The sequence below is a fragment of the Callorhinchus milii genome, unplaced genomic scaffold (assembly GCF_018977255.1).
Source record: "Callorhinchus milii isolate IMCB2004 unplaced genomic scaffold, IMCB_Cmil_1.0 Scaffold11, whole genome shotgun sequence".
Lineage (NCBI taxonomy): Eukaryota > Metazoa > Chordata > Chondrichthyes > Chimaeriformes > Callorhinchidae > Callorhinchus > Callorhinchus milii.
In genome coordinates this window covers 14,239,490-14,258,534 of record NW_024704752.1, presented here as the reverse complement: position 1 = coordinate 14,258,534, position 19,045 = coordinate 14,239,490, and the positions used below count along the sequence as shown (strand labels likewise).

At 39.5% G+C, this 19,045-nt stretch overlaps 2 protein-coding genes across 2 annotated transcripts; both read right to left on the bottom strand.

Moving 5' to 3' along the window:
• Nucleotides 1–3,145: 3,145 nt before the first annotated feature.
• On the bottom strand, nucleotides 3,146–4,701 carry LOC103174811 (C-C motif chemokine 20-like; the record flags this gene model as incomplete). Its single annotated transcript, NM_001292658.1, is given in 4 exon segments — nucleotides 3,146–3,427; nucleotides 3,539–3,616; nucleotides 4,340–4,454; nucleotides 4,570–4,701. Coding segments are annotated over 4 exon segments (297 nt in total). The 3' UTR covers nucleotides 3,146–3,393.
• An 11,024-nt stretch (nucleotides 4,702–15,725) lies between these two features.
• LOC103174810 (C-C motif chemokine 20-like) lies at nucleotides 15,726–17,567 on the bottom strand. Its single transcript, XM_007887361.1, has 4 exons — nucleotides 17,503–17,567; nucleotides 17,265–17,376; nucleotides 16,883–16,960; nucleotides 15,726–15,918 (listed from the first exon to the last, which is right to left on the bottom strand). Exons 1-4 carry the CDS (start codon nucleotides 17,537–17,539, stop codon nucleotides 15,885–15,887), a joined length of 261 nt encoding a protein of 86 aa, XP_007885552.1. The 5' UTR covers nucleotides 17,540–17,567; the 3' UTR covers nucleotides 15,726–15,884.
• Between the last annotated feature and the right edge of the window lie 1,478 nt (nucleotides 17,568–19,045).

The following is a 19,045-nucleotide window of genomic DNA, read 5'->3' as shown; positions in this document are numbered from 1 at the left end:
TGCTCTAACAAATAGTGTGGGAGCCAACAGTTCAAAATAGAACCTTGCATGAAGCATAATTGATATAAATTAAATTTATTTGCTTGGCAATATATGGACTGTTGAGGGAGATTCTATCGAAATAATAGAGGGACATTTATCCTTATAATAACTGAAGAAACGAAAGGAATATAAAGAGCAATCCGATATAATGTGGTGTTCTGGATTCAATTTCCTAGATTCTGCGATACAACGAAGTGTGGAAAATAGTTGACTTCTAGGTCGTTAGGTCACCATAGGCAACGCTTCCTGAGCCTTGTACATGATTTTGCCTACAAAATATATAGTCAATTCACTTTACAGTAGATTCTGTGAAGAGCTTTGAGACGTGATATGGCGCTATATCAAATGCAAGGATATTTTTATTGTTATTATGATGTAACTGAGCGTGATATACACTTATTTATTTCACAATATAATAATGATTTAGCCACATTGACTGGTCCTAACATTAATAGTTGTGTTGCTTAATTCCAAATCGATAGAATGTTTTAGTTTACTTTTCTGGAAGTATTTAAATAGTGGCCAATTTAATACTCAATGAGACCTAAGAATATCTATTGTGGTCAGATTTTTGTTAAGAGTTCATGTATTATAGATTGAAGGTCATGGATGTTGAAGGAGGTAAATGGACACAGGCTATGCATTGGGGAGATGCGTGACTGTATAGCATGAATCCAGTCAGTGCAGATATTGCCACTTAAATAATCCATCAGTTGCTGGATGTTTTGTACTGCTGGGTGATTGTCTCTATTTGCTTTGAGAATAAGCAGAACCAAGTGCTACATTCAGCACTTAACAATTATCTTCTTAATGTGGCTAATGTGATCCAATTTAATTTTAAATCTCAGCTACAATTTATTGCTTTGCGTAATGTTTGTGGCGACAAAAGAAAAAAAGCCTGGATTGGAACAGGAATGTAATTTTTCTCCGTAAATGCAATATTTACCTACACTTTGCTTTTATTCTTCGTGAAGGGCACTATACTCAAAATGAAAGTTGTTGTTGTTTATCACTGTCTAGTACCATATTGCTTTATTGTTTGAAAATAGTTCATTCTAATTCAGCACAATGGAATGAGTCCAGTTTGGACTCCAATGTTTCTGATAAAGAATGAATGAAGTAGCTTACAAAAGCAAGGACTCCAACATACTCTTTAGATTGAATCATTCTTCAAATCACACTTTATTTTAGTCGTTTCAAACTGAACTCTTAGTTTACACAGCAATTGAATTCCACAGTCAAAGGTGTGGGTTGCTTAGAAATGGCAAAGATAAACATTATATTCTGTTTGTTGAGTTAGGTGATCTCAACTGGAGCATGATAATATCTGAGTTGAAACTTTAGAGAACTAGTCTCCTCATTGAGATGAGAGATTCCGTAAACCTGACTGCAGTCTAAAGGTTAGCTACTGACAATACAAGAAAAGTCCATAGTCAAATATTTAAAACACACAAGACGGAACTGGGAGTCCAGGCAAAGAGTTGCACTCTGGACCAAAACCACAGCTTTTAGTTGCATAATCGTGTCCTATGGCATATTAGTTAGAACACTCGCCTCGCAAGCGAGAGGACCTGGATTTGATTCTCGGGCAGGGTGAAACCTTGGGCAAACCTTCCTTACTCCATCCACCTCTGTTTATCTAGTAGTAAGTAGGAACTTGGTTGTTAGTCGATTGGCGGATCGCTTTTCTGGGTGTAATAATCCCTTAAAGAAAACTTAGTCATTCAATCCATGACTGTTTGTGGGACACTGCTGTGCGATATTGGCTGTAGCGTTTGGCCGACAAAATATACAGTCAATTCACTTTACAGTATATTCTGTTAAGCACTTTGAGAAGTCTCGAACATGTGATAAGATGCTATATAAAACACAAGAATTATTATTAGCATTGCTCTATATGTTTATGTGCAGAAACTTGTAATGTATGTGTAATAGGAGCATGCTCACAGTGGGTGGGGGTCTAAAATACAGTGTTTACAAACTGCATCTGCAAAGTATTTGTAAATATTGAATCCTAGTGGCAACTGGATGTATGTCTTGCTGGAACTCCTCTCTTGGATGTATGGAGTAGAGTTCTTGCCAGTTAGTGGTACCCACACACAATTACTCAAACACACGATCGAAAATATTACAAATCCTTTACAAACCTAGGTTACAAATGATGTACAAAATATTTGACCTCAGAGAGTGCGAAAACGGAAATCCAGAGATGTCTTTCAATCTCTCTTGTCTTATCTTTTATTTATTTGGCATTCAAGAATGCGTGTGTGACAAATATCTACTGTAATCCAAGATCTTGTTGATGCCTGAGCAATCTGCTGGCTCATCAATGACGTATCTTTGCATTTGATAACGCCCTTTATATCTCAAATTGCATCACAGAAGTTTTGTAAAGACATACTTTGTGGGTGAATGCACCAGCCAAGTTACATACAACAGTGTCCCACAAAGAGCCATGAAATGAATCATCAATTTATCTAGAGGATTGCTTCCCTGGACACCGGGAGAAACTCCCTTCTCTTTTCGAATGGTGGTGCAGGACGTTTAATGTCTACTGATAAACGAGACCTCATCTGATGCATCTCTGACAATACAGCATTCTCTGACAATCAGTGGACTATCGTCTAAGCAAGATAGCTTGGTGATTTGATTGATGCCATATTTGCATGGAGACGTGGGTCACAGTTGGGTCATTTGTGTCACCATTATACCACAGCGTCAAATTAAGCTGAATATTCATTGTACCATTCTAAAATTGCTGGCTGCTTTCTGAGTTGAAAGAGAATCTTTATCAGCCTTTCAGTTATTATCCGGTGTTGTTATCCGGCTCCTCTTCCTCGCCTTACTTCTCAAACAATTCAAATGGCAGCGCACTTTAGGACAAACATTTTTCATTGTTTGTGTCTAGAATAATGATATTAATCATGTATCTATCATTTTTATTTATCTATAACAAGGCTGTACTGTCCTCCAAACGGCAGCCCCAAGAATTGCTATTAAGTTCCATAAATGATGACTTGACACAGAAACCATCTCTGGTTTACATATTCTTTCCACAAAGTCAGCCCCATGAAAATGAATAAAATCACACCACTGAAGAGATAATGCAAATGATTTTCTCATTTATTCATAGACCCCAGAATATGTCACACTTCACATTGTATACATTACATTGTGTTTAAATTTCATATTCATATCCAATGGATCATTAAACTAAACAGCTTACTCAGCAAATACTACCAATGCAAACGTGCTTTGTTCTTAATAAGCTACAACGACACGAAGATGCTATGCAGGGAAGCTTTTCTAAAGCAAAACAAATCCAGCTGCTTTAATTTGTTGAGGTGAAGCTCAATATTTTTGAGACATTTGTTCCAATCTTTTGCTGCAACATAAAAGGAAGTACAATAAACTTCAAGTCACTCAGCCTTGTTATAAAGAAAGATTTCTACAGAGAGCAAACAGGTGAGTATCTCTTATTAAAAAAAACAATTACCTCAAATTTTTCAAGTTTCGTTTCACCCAACCAGCATTTGGGTTTGCACATATTTCTCGTCGTTTGACAGTGTAGAATCTGTGTAGGAGTATTAAAATAGATTTGTCAATTAAATGAGCATGATCAAAAACTAATTAGGTTTTTTCTCTCTTTCGGAATGATTTATGGATAAGTACAGTTACAGCTATAAATACAAGCTCCTTGCTATGATTTTCTAATCTTTTTACATAGTCTCTCCTCTTGTTACCTGTATTAATTTCTTGCTCACTGTTCTATCTGTCTAAAGGCATGGATCTCAAAACTACGAGCTTGATTCAGTTGGCAACACTTTCAATTCTCAGTCAGAGGCAATGAGTTTGAGACCCACACCAAAATCTAGGCTATCAGCCCAAACAACGGTGTTGCAATGTTGGGAGATCTATTCAGACATTTAAAGCATTGTGACTGAAAGCAAACTCTCCTTAGCTCTTGTCCAAACTCCCCCCCAAAACAACATATGATGATAATGCTGCCTATCTAACAAAAGTCATATAATTATTAATAATGCTTGCATTTGATATAGCACCGTATCATGTCTTCGAGACGTCTCAATGCGCTTCACAGAATATACTGTAAAGTGAATTGACTGTGTATTTTGTGGGCGAAGCACACAATTAATTAATTAATTAATTGATTAATTACTTCAGAGAGTAACTAATTTAATTAAATGTTTATCAACATGATAGGATTCTACATCAAATTCAAGTATTATACTGCATTAAGTATTTGCCACTAAATTACTTGTCCGTTCCTTTTACTTACATGATGGCATCTATATCACACATTTCATTGGATTCTTGATGCACATAGCCAGTGATAGCTCCAACTGGCACCGGTCTGCTCGAATGACCGATACAGCAGTCTACTTTTGCGGCAACTGAAACAGAGAACAAGTATTTTACAAATCATTTAAATCAACAAATCATTATTATTTGTGTGTTTTTATTAAAGGTTAAATAATAGAGAAACCTGTGTGACAAAGTAAAACTTACATGCTGACATGTTAAATGCAAACAGTGAGATCAAAGCAGCCATAATGGCAAGGTTCCTGGTGGCAGTCATTGTATCTCAGATTGCTTTCAGTGATCTCTTCAGTACAGAAATGATCCGTGGATCTTTGGTTGAGATGTGTTGAGTCTTCTGACGGGTTTATATACACTCAAGGTAATTAAGCACATTTTAGCGTTGCAGTGCATCATGGAAGTTCTAATATAATGTAGATATATTCAGGAGGAGGAACCTCAGCGACCAGTTTCCTCTTCGATAATTTTTGCTGAATTTGCACTGCAATTTGATGTTATTACACAAATGGTTTACCACAATTGATTATCTCCATCCTGCAGTCAGTCACCTATTTTCACAGTGGCGACCATCCATTTCCTTGGCATCTTCAACCACCTCATTTTTTGCTGATGTGGGTTTGTTTCGCAGGTATTGGTCACCCACCAGTATTTTCTCCAAATGACTTTTCTCATGCATGATTTCATTGATACCTTCATGTCCTTTGCAGATCACAGATAAACCCCACCTTGCCCTCATCCAAAGTTCACACTTATGTACTTTCCAGCCTTTGAATAGGTTTCAAGAGTTGGAGCTGTGGCTAATTTTCTTCTCACCCCAGCAGCACCGAGGAGGTGGTACATACCCACTATTGATGGGTTGGCACCTCTGAAACTATACCTTAGTTCCTCATCGGAGGAGGGGGTGGGGATGGGGTGAGTTAGGCAGCCCAAATAGAAATGGGACTCACTGTTCCAAACTGGGCAAGTCCCTCAAGGTTATTAATAATTCCTTTCATAGCACTTCTCATATCGAGAGGATGTCTCAAGGCACATCACAGGATTTATTGAGGGCAGTGACTGTGTATTTGTAGGTAGCTCAATAGCACACAGCAACTTACTACAAACAGCCATGAAATGAATGAATGACCAGTTTTATTCAGGCCACTTTTATTTGGGCCAATTTTATTGACCAGGACACCAGGAGAAACTCCCTTAATGGACTCTTTCTTAAAAAAAAACTAATTATTAGTAGATTTTGGTTGATTCAAGTAACATTGTTTCTTGTGATATTTGACCATTTATCTACCCTCTGCCGCCTCTCTTTCTCCTCCCACATGATGTATTTGGGCAGTAAGCAAGTAGCCTGAATACAATGTCATGATAAAGATAATGATGTTTGTATTATCAGAAGATTTCCGTTGAATTTTAATCATTTAACCAAAGCTTTGCTATCCTGTTTGTGTCTCAATCTCTCTTCCCCAGAGAAACTCAAAACAAAGGCTTTGGTGAAAGTTGTAATAACATAGAATTTGCAAAAGTTATTTTGCCTGCAGGTGAAACCAATAATAAATAATTTTGTAGAGCACTGTAATATCAGCTTAAAACACACAAAACACTAATTTGATTGTGTGTACTGACTGCAATACCCTATAGAGTACTCACAGGGAAATTATTGTTTTCTTCCATTAGCTTTGATCTGGGAACTGGAGATAAAATTCATGTTTAAGTTCCAATTCAAGTTCCAAGTTATTCAGAGCTATCGTAAATCCACCCCTCCTGATCCCAACCCCCTGCTCCACTCCAAACCCTGACTGTGCAGCACCTTGGGACATCCTCCCGGTGTGAAAGGCGCTCTACAAATATAATTTATTGGTGTGGCAAGGCTTCAGTCTTCTTAAATACTGTACTGAAAAATGTTGTATTTCTTTGGAATAGCCTAAGGGAGGCTTCTGAACATTATACAATTTACATTTATATTGCACCTTACATGTCGTGCGGAGGCACGATAGCGCAATACAATCTGTGCTGGTTTCTTTTTGGTCAGCTGGGTGTGTGACATTTGTGAAAATCTATCACCATGTTTAAGAGTATCTCGACCAGACTGAGAGTACCACATATGTATGTATAGCCATGGAAATTTACCTGTGTTTCGAATGCAATGTACACTCTCTCCCTTGAGGGACGCACTCTGCTCACCTAATTCTGGACAGCGTTAGAAACAGGTTGATGAGAATCAGGCTTGGGACCTGAGATTGTGTATTTTGAATACTACTGGAATTTACCTGCTAAAACTGTTTTGCACTGTCTGGCAGCTTCCCACTGTGAGTCCAATTAGGATCACCCTACCTATTCAGGCTACCTCTGGGTTCGTAGAGTCAATAGGAGCCGAGTGGGAAGAATCCCTATCCCTAATGACTGGTCTTCCTGTCCAAGTCCTGCTGTTGAGCCAGGCTGGCTGGTCTGTCACGAGCAGTGCCTTGGTTTACTACAGATCCTCTTGGCTCAGGAACTGGACCAGCACTGCTATTAACTGTTACTATGACAAACGTGGGGGGGTGGGGGGTGTTGGGAAGTTGCCTCTGCGCACTCCCTTTGCCGGGTGCAGTTACAAATGGGGCCTTGTACACCCCTCCTTATCCATCCCCTCTTAGTGGGGAGTGTGGGCAGGTTCACAGCAATCTATGGTTCACATCCTATGGGATGTGCACACATTTCTTTGGGATGCTTCCTTTAAGACAGTCGGGAATCGCCCCTGTGTGCACTACATCCTTGTGTACGCCCTGATAAGCCGCACTTGCCGCTTTCGGACGGCGTCCCGATGTACGTACACGTTTACCCAAACACACACCCGGAGACCTGACAAGCACATACACATACGCTATATACCTGGCCAGTCCCACCTGTACCGTGGCATTCCTGCCGGGGTTCTGTTCCCCTTTTCTACAGGGAGCAGTTACACAGGCGGGCCAGCCCCTTCTCTGCCGTCATTTTACGGGACGGTGAGCTTTTACCTCACTCCCTGCCACTCCTCCTTTTATGGGAGGGGGCAGGCAGACATACATACATCTTTGGGATCTTTGGGATGTTTACATCTTGTACATTTACATGGTTACACACGTATTTATTCACAGTTTTGGGTGCGCTTGTGGGTTACCCGGTTTGCATGCCCTGATGTCTCTCTTATTAATAACCTTTCATTTTATCTGATTATCAAGTGAAAGAACCAGTTTAAAAAGCTAACCACAGTAACCCAGGTTTTCTTTACGGAATCGCCTATTCTTTGCTACAGAGTCATTGGTGATTGCTCAGATGAATAAAATAATGTTGGACCTTTGTTATTTATAGAGTAGAGATTTAAATGAATTTGCATTACACTGTCAATTTACCACATACATGTCTAACTCATTCTATCGTGCGGGAGATTTAATTTAACGAGGGCACTCTCCTCTGCTACGTGCTACATCTCTGCTAAGGAAGAAGAAAAACAGAACACATGTTTCTGCAGTGATAATATAAGGCGCTTTATTAAAGTGAATGCTGAAGTGTGGTGTCTGTAAAAAAAAAATAATTATAATAATCCTTGCAATTGATTTAGCACTTTAACACTGCATTGAAACGGGCATTTATATCATGGGATCTTTACCTGAACAGTCAGACAGGGCCTCATTTTAAAGGCTCAGCTGAAGGATAGCGATTCCAACAATGCATAGTTCCCCCAGTACTGTATGTCGACCTAGAGCAGAGTGCCGCAGCCTTTTGGTGGTCCAATACTTTACTATTTAAAACATCTGGAAATGGTCACGTGGAGATGTCTGGAAATCCACTACAAAAGAGCACTTTTAAATAAAAGAAAGATGTTGAACAGTTAAAATGAATAAAAGAACGTGATTGTTTGTATTGTGTGAATATGGATTTGAAGATCTCACCCCTAAAAGTTAACCCCAGTGCTATAATTGGTACAAGGATAGACCCGATTGCACAAATTGCTCGTTGCCCAAGGAGTGCATTCAAAGAATTTGACTCTTGTTTACTTTGTGAACTAGCTAATCGGATTAGCTAATCGGAATGTTTGGCTGACTGAAACAGAAAACTTCCATTTAGATCACCTGCTTCTTTAATTAGATACTTCCTTTTTTACCCAACCGCTGCATTTTATGTTATTTACATCACAGCACCTATGACCTCCTAAAATTTAAGGGGTTTTCCTACCCTTTCATTTGCTCTCTGATTTTTTTAAATTCACCTTGGGCCAGACTTTGACCGTCTTGCTGAGCTCCTTGATTCCTCTTTACTTTCCTCATTCCTTTCTCGTCCCTCTTTATTCTCATCTCGTAGCTCAATTCCGTGTCTGATCTCTGATCACTTTGGAAAGTTGCTGGGCACAATGCCAGGTGCATAACATCATACATAGTGTGCCCATTGTACTTAACAGCCATTTAACAGAGTGGCTTATATCTCCAGTCATTTAATATCGTGTGTGAGACACGGGGTAGCTCCAGGATGCTGTCCCACATGAAGGGCGCTATATAAATGTAAGTTGTTGTTGTTGTTGTTGTGTGTCTTGCCATTCAATTCAATATTGAATCAGATTTTCATGCTTGCCTACTACTAGTTTATTGCCAGATTACTTCTCCTGTAACAAGTTCACTTGCTCTCTCAGCAGTTTTCTGGTGTCCCTTCTGATGCTATAATAAATCCATACCATCAACAGCAGTCCAATATGTGCTTTGGACACAGATCGAAACTGTACTTTTACATTAAACAGTGAAGCAAAATGGTTTCATTTACATGAATGACTGGAACAGATTGCCAGGAAGGGAGGTTAAGGCTAGGACACTGGACTCATTTAAAAAGCAACGTGATGCTGTGTTAGAAGACATTTGATGGGTATTCTGGAGGGTTGAGATCAGATGGGCTGAAGGGCTCCTTCATCCAAATCAATCTGGTGAGTAAACTAGTAGAGAAATGGTGGATAAGACCAGGGGACCACTATTCCATTGGGTTGGAGCAAGGATTAAGTAAAGAGAAACCACATCGAGGGGTTACAGTGTGCTACAGGACGTGCTGCAGACAGGTGGGACCAGTCTCGGTAACTGAGGCTTTTACAATGCATGGTATAAATAGGTTAATTTTGTGAGCAAAGTGGTTATTTCAAGCATTGAACCCAAGTCAAATTGCAAACCTCCACAAAAGGGAAATAATATATGATGCAGGAAGTGAAATGTGATACATTTCCATTTGAATTTTCTTAAAGATAAAGGGACTCAGTAACTTTCCTATTTGAATTTGATATGCTTTCAGAAAAAAACTACACCTGAAGATGAACAATCTAATTTGGTATGATCGCCTATAATCATTTGAAAAGTTTTTATTTCTTCATTATATGTGATTGCTTCAAAAGAAAATCTTGAAGTTTGGCCGGTGTACAGCCCTCTGATTTGAAACAACTGATCTATAAATAAAATTAGTCACTTGCTCCACAGCTGTGGGACATAGCTTTGTGCAAATTGGCTGCTGCAATCGCCCACACACAGTGATATAATTTTACAGTGTATCCTGTGAAGCACTTTGAGATGTCTCAACATCTCAAATGCAAGGATTATTATTATAATAATAATAATCCTTGCATTTAATGTAGCACTTTTCACGTCTTCTAGATGTCTCAAAGCGCTTCACAGAATATATTGTAAAATGAATTGACTGTATATTTGTGGGCAAAACGCGGCAGCCAATTGTTATATTTATTTACATAATTTTATATAGTTACATCATTGTTATACATTAGACTTAGGAATTATGCATGTCATGTACATTAAGGATAGGTTTGACCAACAGAGCAGGAACAAGATTTTACTCTTTTAACGGATCAGAGGCTGTTGCCATAATAAAGCATTAACTGATATACAGAAAATAAACTTTGTGATGTATAATAAATTATAAATGTTAACATAATTATAAACAGTTAACATAATTCTATCAAATAGATTCAGTTGAACGTTGTAACTCATTCAGCAGATTGTAGGGAATTGCTAAGGCCTATATTGTCACTATCTATACATTGGTGCATGAATGCTAGGCAGAGAGGATGTAGATGCATTCATTATGCTGACAAAAGCAGCTCAATCTTCATGAGACATTTTGGACAATCTTTTGCTGTGATGCAAAATGAAAAGAAGAAAAGGTTAGTTTCGAATCATCTCACCAGCTTAAAAGTGAAGCAGCCATTCCGCAGTTATTCACACACAAAAAAAATGACTAAACTTGTGACTATTTCTGTTGTTGTTATACGATTCAGGGAAGGTTGCCTTATGATGTTTGGTCTTATGTATCATTTATGTATTTATGCTCAGTGTGATTTGTGGTTCCTGCTCCCCTCATACATGGTGGATAAAGACAAATGCGGCCGTATGCTGATTACCAGTTTATGCTCAGTTAGCTCTTCTGAACAGTTGGACTATTTGGATTAATATCTATGGGCGAGGGAGCAGCAAAACGCAACTTCCTATTGAAAACAGTGGGATCTCTCAAACTTCTGGGGGACAATGGATCAATATTCCAGAGCAGAGAATGGGTTAGTTGATGTGTTAAACAGGTGACAGTGGCGTAAAACGAAAGGGGGGTGGGGGGGGGGGTTGTAAAACAATTCCACCCAGGACCACAGATACCTCCGCGAAACGCAACGCTCTTCTGATCACTGCTCTCATTGCCTCATGAGATCCACTCTCTCCAGCACGTGACGTCACATGCATACACTTGACCTTTCCCTTCAGCAGCACCGACACACTTTGTCTCAGAACTGCCCTCGTCCTCAACTCTATTTCATCCATTGCCTCATTCGGCGCCTCATCAAAAAAAACTGTTCCTTTTTCTTTTAGATGGCAAGGATCACAAACCCCAGGTGACTGTTGGGTGCCAACCCACCTCCTGAACCCTCCCCCACTTTGCCTTCTCCTGACCCCATCCCTCCCCGCCAATCCCACTCCCTGCTGTATCTTCACCATCCCCTCTGACCTCCCACTTTCTGATCCCGAACGATCCGTCCTCAGTAAAGGCCTGAGCTTTACCCCCTTACGCCCCTATCTCAATGAATTTCGATCCCGGCATGATGCTGAGGTCTTCTTCCGCTGCCTCCGCCTCCGTGCTCTGGCGAAAGGACCTCTACCTGGCAGAGGCCACTGACAACTCCTCTTACCTTCCCCTTGACCATGACCCCACAGCTCAACACCAAGCCACCATCACCGAGGTAGTCAATGACCTCATCTCCTCTGGTGACCTTCCTTCCTTCAGCATCCAACCTCATAGCCACCCAGCCTGTACCTCCTCCCCAAAATCTACAAACAGGACTGTCCTGGTAGACACATTGTCTCAGCCTGAACCTGTCCCACCGAATTAATCTTGTCTTATCTGGACTCCATTTTTGCTCCCCTCATCCAATCCCTACCCACCTATATCCGTGACTCCTCGGAGGCCTTCCGCCACTTTGACAATTTCCGGTTCCCTGGTCCTGAACGTCTCCTCTTCACAATGGACATTCAGCCCCTTACACCTCCATCCTCCACAAGGATGGCTTCCAGGCCCTCCGGTTCCACCTTGATCAACGGCAAAACTAGTCTCCATCCACCACCACGTTCCTCTGCCCGCCTGGCTGAACTTGTTCTGACATTGAACAACTTCACATTCAATTCCAACCACTTCCTTCAAATAAAATGTGTCACTATGGGAACCCGCATGAGTCCCAGCCTGTTTGTTGGCCACCTGGAACACTCCTTGTTTCAGTCCTACTCAGGTCCGCTCCCTGACCTGTTCGTCGGGTACATCAATGACTGTGCCGGGCCACTTCCTGCTTTCGCAGTGAGTTAGAAGCATTTATAAATTTTGCTTCCGCCTTCCACCCCTCAATAAAATTCATATGGACCATGACTGACTCTTCCCTTCCCTTCCTCGACTTCACTATCTCCACGTCAGGTAACAGACTATCCACAGACATTTTCTATAAGCCCACCAACTCTCACAGCTACCTTGATTACGCCTCATCCCACCCAGCCTCCTGCAAAGATGCCATCCCATTTTCCCAGTTCCTCTGCCTCCACCGCATCTGCTCTGACAATGCAACCTTCCACACCAGAGCAACCGAGATGTCCTCATTTTACCTCGACTGAGGATTCCCATCGACAGTAATAGCCAAGGCCCTTGACTGTGTCCGCCCTATTTCCAGCACCTCTGCCCTCACCCCTTCCCCTCCATTCCAGAACTGTGATAGGGTCCCCTTAGTCCTCACCTACCAGCCCACCAGCCTCAGTATTCAGCACATCATTCTCCGACATTTCCGGCACCTCCAGTGTGACTCAACCACCAAACACATATTTCCTTCCCCTTTCTACATTCTGAAGGGATCGTTCCCTCCGGGATTCCTTAGTTCATTCCACCGTCAGCACTACCAGCTGCTCTCCGTTCTCTGGCACCTTCCCATGCCAGTGCAGGAGATGTAATACCTGCTCTTTCACCTCCTCCCAGACTATCCAAGGCCCCAAACACAGCTTCCATGTAAGACAGCGTACAACCACCAATGTAGTATACTGTATCCGCTGATCACGGTCTGATCTCCTCTATATTGGGGAGACTGAGCACAGATTGGGTGACCGATTTGCAGAACACCTCCTTTCTATATGCAAGGTCAACCCTGATCTTCCGGTCTCTGCCATTTTAACTCACACTCCCATTCACAGTCTGACCTCTCCATCCATGGTCTCCTACACTGTTGCAATGATCCACAGAGAGAGCTTGAGGATCAGCATCTTATCTGTCTGCTCGGGACCCTACAGGCCTCTGGCCTCAATATCGATTTCAGCCACTTAAGACCATAACAGCTCATTTTTTTCTCTCTCTGGTGTGTTGCTTATTCTGCACTATTAACACCTCTTCTCCCCAGTTTCGTTTCAACCCACCCCACCTTTTTGCTTTACACCCCCCCCCCCCCCCCCCACCCCCTTTAGCCCATCAACCAACACATTCTCTCCTTTGTCTTATTTTTGGCTTCTTTGTCTGACTTGTCCTGTCTCCCCCTCTCAATTTGTCCTTGAAAACCTCTCCCTCCCAACATGCCTCAGTTCTGACAAAGGGTCGTGGACCCGAAACGTTGACTTACTTTCTCCATAGATGCTGCCTGATCTGCGGAGTTTTCCCAGCTCTCTCAGTTTTTGCATTCGGATTTACTGTGCAGTATTTTGCTGAAAACTCAAACCCATTGACTTATTCTTCCATTCACATACTCTATTTCTATGGTTTAATGGTGACACCAATGAATGCACTTACCAGGGGTATTTCAGTCTTCTTTTCACCCATTTGGCCTTAGGATTTGCACATATTTCATTTCCTTTAACTGCACGAATCTGAAGAAACATTGATATGGATTTCCTAATTTAAAGGAACATTATCAAAACTAATGACTTTCCAGTTGTTCTGAATAATTTATGGATAATCTCTTCTACAACATGTTACATGTACAGCCCAAATTGCTACCGACATTAAATCTGGAAATGTGATAATGCTAATAAAAAAACAAGTCTATTTTGTTCAGGTGGACAATATCCCTCTATAAAAAGGTTGCACTGTGATTGAAATTGATGAGCCTGAGGACTGCCTCTGGAGGCAATAAGTCAAACAAGGCAGTGAAACAATCTGATTGCATACAGACACTAATTTGACTTATAACAAAAGTGAATAAAGAACGATCACAGACCTGCTGCATATTTTTTTCTATTTTTTCTCAGTTACAGCCACAGACACAAACATCAGAAAGGGCAATGTTTGCATTGCACTTGCAGCATAAATATTTGCAAAGATATAACGTAACTGTGTGCTCGGGCTTACGCGATTGCATCTGTGTCGCAGATATAATTGGACTATTGTATCACATAGCCAGCGTTTAATCTAAATGGCAACTTCCTCTTTGCGTAGTTGAGACAGCTATCTCCTCGCAGTGCTGCAATGGAAAATGTATGTTAAACATTTTGAAGCTGCTGCTTTATTGTTTCAAGTGGATTAGTATGAGGTCTAAATAATACGGAACTAAGTGATCAACTGATTAAGACTTACATGCTGACACTGGCTGTTGAGCATGGTCAGCACCAAGAGTGAGAGCCAAACAGGCACCTTGAGGCTGCTGAGAGCAGTCATTATACCATTGATTGCTTTTAGTGATTTCTTCAGTACAGAAATGATTCCTGATGAGCCATGTCGTTTCTGACGTATTTATATGCAGCAATGTTGACTTGGGGATCGCTGGGCTGAGTGATATCACTAGAAAGGAATGTAATAATTCTGCAATGAACCTTCCTGGTGTTTCTACTGTTGGTTAAACCTGCTACTGGACTGAAGAGACTGAGCAGAAAGCTTTACTGTGGTGGCACCAATTCATTTTTTTATTTCGGGAGCAAATTTTAAGCTTTCCTATCCTTTGGCTTGTTTATCTAACTGTCCTAATGGTTATGTTTTGTAAATGAAAATCTCTTGTTTCTGGCTTCAGCTATTCAGTGGTTTATACAAAATTACCATTTCCCTCCCATGTTTTAGGAGTTTACAAATGATGCAGGAGCAGTAATATTTATAAAGCACACCCAGGAGAAGTTGGCCACTATCCATTCCCATGTATCAGCTAAATCCCTTGAACAAGGATTACTGTAACTGGGATTCTGTCATTATATATAGTAATAATAAAATAATCCTTGCATTTGATATAGCGCCATATCACATCTTCGAGACAACATTGCACATTGTTATTGGAAGTAATGAAAGTTGCTGTAAGTTTTAAATGTGGCAATTCCATACCAGGCTTCACCACGAGAAAGATAACTGCTTGCTTTTGAATCAACTTTATAAGAGCAAATTTTGAAACTAGAATTCACGGAATACACTGTAAAGTGAATTGACTGTATATTTTGTGGGTGAAACGCGGCAGCCAATTGTGCACAGCAGTGTAGCACAAACAATCATGGATTGAGTGACCAATTTTTTTTCCCCCTTGGGATTGCATTAAACTGATTAAGAACATTCGACTTGTGACTAGTGTTTATTCCAGGAGTGGAAAGCTATGCCACTGAGGTAGGAGGTTAATCTGCTACCGTCAAAGTACTTTCTTCTTAGTCATTAACATGGCCCTCAAGGCTCTTTATCTTGATCCAGAGACATCAAAATCATCAATTACATTTACAAAGTGCTGTTTGTTGAAAAAGAACACACCATAATACGAAACTTATTAATCTTATCATACGCTTTATTGTAACAGACAGTGATACCATGAAAAAGCATTGAAAACAACTCAATATTATGAATCAACAAATGTAAAAAAACAATACGATCATGTTCAGCTGAACATTTACAATATATTCACAATGTGAATAACTATTAATGGCTTATACTGCCTTCAAGCAATTAAGCAATACATTGTTACATAGATGCTATGCAGGGATGCTTTTTTTCTAAAAGTAAAGCTCTTAACAGAAATAGTTTAAAATTGGCAAAGCAATTTAGCTCTGATTCGACATTTCCTTCAGTCTTTTGCTGTAAAACAAAAAGAAAAAAAAAGAATGGGTAAGCTTAAAATCATCTCAACTTGCAAAAAGCAAAACTTTTAATTTGATAGTATTCTAAACCTTCACAAACATTCTCTCGCAGTTACTTGCGGTCACATTTAAAGTTAAATATGATGACTTTAAATCTGTTTCTTTTTTATAAATAACTTTTGCTAAGAGTTAGACATTTGTCTGCATTAGAACGTTAAAAAAAAGTTTCACAACATCAAGGCGAGGAAGCCCTGGAAAGAGCAAGTTTTGGATGAAGAGGAATTTGATCGACAACTAAATGTTAGAGGGACTAAGGGATATGGGGATAAGGTGGGCAGATGGAATGAGAAGATAGGTTAGAAGATCAACCATGATCTTATTGAATGGCGGGGCAGGCTCGAGGGGCCAAATGGCCTACTCCTGCTCCTAATTTCGATGTTCCTATGTATGCTGTTCATCTCCTATGTACAAACAAGTTCTGTTGCTCATCCAGTGCTATTTATTTGGTGCACTGCTAATTCTAGTTTGTCTCAAACTCTTTCATGTGCTGGACTTAACCCAGGAATCATTCAGCAGAAGCTGTTTTCTTCAACGATTTGTGCCATTTAGAATGACAGAACTTTTCTAACCTTCCCCAGAAGGCTTATGTTTTTACCTGATAGATTTTTAACGGTTATTCTACAGATGAGTGTAAGAAAAATGTTCCTTTCCGCTATAAGCTGCAGTTTCTGCAAGTCATCACAGTACCTTTCTTTCTTAGCATGAAAAGGCATGTAAAATATTGATGCAGAATTTAGAAACATTTGAATCAATTTTGAACTGTGTAAAAAATGAAATTCTTATAAGATAAGTTTTAACTAATTGCGACTTTCTAAGCTTAAAATTTTTAAATCAAAAGCTGCTCCATTATCCTGCATATCTTAACAGCAATTTTACAATATGTGGCAGAATTTGGAGTTTACCTCAGCCGTCTCAATACAATTTTCACCCAGGTGCGTTTGGGATTGGTGCAGTATTGCAGTCCTCCAAAAGTCTGGAGTCTGTGAAACAATGTTTAAATAAGTTATCGAAAGAACATCACCCACAAATATACAATATACATCGCCCACAACATATACAGTCAATTCACTTTACAGTATATTCTGTGAAAACATCTCGAAAACATGATTGGGCGCTATACCAAATGCAAGTATTATTATTATATTATTAAAGTAATTATTTTCCAGTCGCTCTGTCTGATGTCTCAGAGTCTTGTACTGTACTATATTGTACACAGTCAGCTCTGTGAGATGATGTCTTACTGATGTGAAAGGCGCTTATACAAATGTACAAATTTGCACTTACATAATGGCATCAATGTCACACATTTCATTGGAATTTTGTTCCACATAGCCAGCGATATGTTTCATTGGTACCCTCCCTTTTATGTAACCAAGACAGCAATCTACAATGGAAGCTGCAATCGAAAAAAAAAATCTACAGTAAATACAATGAACAGGTGCACACATTATAGAATTCAACATAATGCTTCACAAAAATGAACGGAATAACTGAGAACAGAATATAACAGATTGAGACTTACATGCTGTTACTGGGCTATTGAGCATGTTCAGCATCATCAGTGAGAGCAAAAGAGACACTGCGAGGTTCCTCAGAGCAGTCATTGTATCACTTTTTTCTCTCCAGGAATGATTCTCAATCTTTAGCTGAGGAGTTGTGTGATTTTGAGCATTGATATGTGTGTGTATATATACTGTACCTGACTGATCAGGAAATTCCCATTGACATAAGTTAGGTCATGGAAAGGTGTGCAACAAAGGAAATACACCCAGTGGAAATACACCAGCTATGAGAGTTTGTTTAACTTCCTCTTTGTATTTTTTTCCTCTCTGGTATTACAGCTGTATGTTTTTTTTTAACTTTATTTCTTATATCTATAGGTGAATTCAGACAATGTTTTTTTTAAAAAAACAAATACAGGTTAGCGTTTATATTTTAGGTGAAATTTATAAATATTATATATAGACAAACATATACTGCCTCAATCAAACTCGCAAAATGTAACATTATAATTTATCGCTGCCTACAATGTTAAACATGTTCTTATTGATGCAATTAATTAGTTACAAAATAATTTGTTATAAAAACAAATCTATTTAATCATGAAAATGAATGACATACCCAATGCATAGAATTTTTACAACAAAGCGGAAACTAAATTTTGAGGACAAGTTGCAGTGTGATTGATTGCTCAATCACATTACACAAGATCTTGGAATCTGGAATCTCCTGCTTTAATGCAATCACATAACATGATCAGAGAACGATTAAGTTTTTTTATATAGAGTTTGTATTTCTTTTTGACTGCGACTTTGCTTTTCACTCTTGTAGTTGATCAACAACATTAAGGGGATGAGTTGGACATCAAAGTGGTCATTCTTCAAACGTTGATGAATTTAATTTTAAGATACACTTTGCCTGTTAAGGTCAGTTCATTTACAGATGATCAAAGATTCACCTCTGACTTAATCTCCCAAGGTTTTCAGACAGTTGTTTAATGCAGCAAAATGTGGCTGGGTTCCCTACTGATTTCTGCAAGGTGACTTTGAGAATTGATTGACTGGTGCCCTGGGGTAAAAGTGAAAGAAATGAAAAAAAAAGTAAAGCTGCCCTAAAAAATGCACTGTTAATTGAATTCATGTGTCAGGGGAGTTTCTGACCTTCATCACAACATCTGTAACAAGACACGACTGTTACAGTGTGGAATTGAGGAAGTTCTCCAGAGTCATTTACATAATTTAGAAGTTCCGACCACAGAAGTACTTTGGGGGGGATTTATTTTAATGAAGTATAACGTGTGACTGAATAGTGCAGAACTTTATTTTAGGAAGGAAGGGGTCTATAGGAGTACCAAATCATGACCCCAGAAATTCCCAATTGTATCAATAATTTTCAGGGGAAGTTTATGATAGTATAATTATTTTGTATTAAATCGTGATAACTAAGCTGTGACAATCTATTTAACCATGGAAGATATATTCAAACAAGTCATTTCATTGTGTGTAATTTTTAAAATTGCAAAACAGTTACATCTAGGTTATCAGTGAACAAACCTGCTTGTACCA

Excerpts from the sequence above, each read along its gene's own strand:
- LOC103174810 (XM_007887361.1), bottom strand. The coding sequence starts at position 17,539 with ATGATGCTGAACATGCTCAATAGCCCAGTAACAGCAT. Across the intron at positions 17,377-17,502 it reads CAATAGCCCAGTAACAGCAT|CTTCCATTGTAGATTGCTGT; the intron begins GTAAGTCTCAAT and ends TTTCGATTGCAG. Across the intron at positions 15,919-16,882 it reads ATTGTATTGAGACGGCTGAG|CAAAAGACTGAAGGAAATGT; the intron begins GTAAACTCCAAA and ends TTTGTTTTACAG.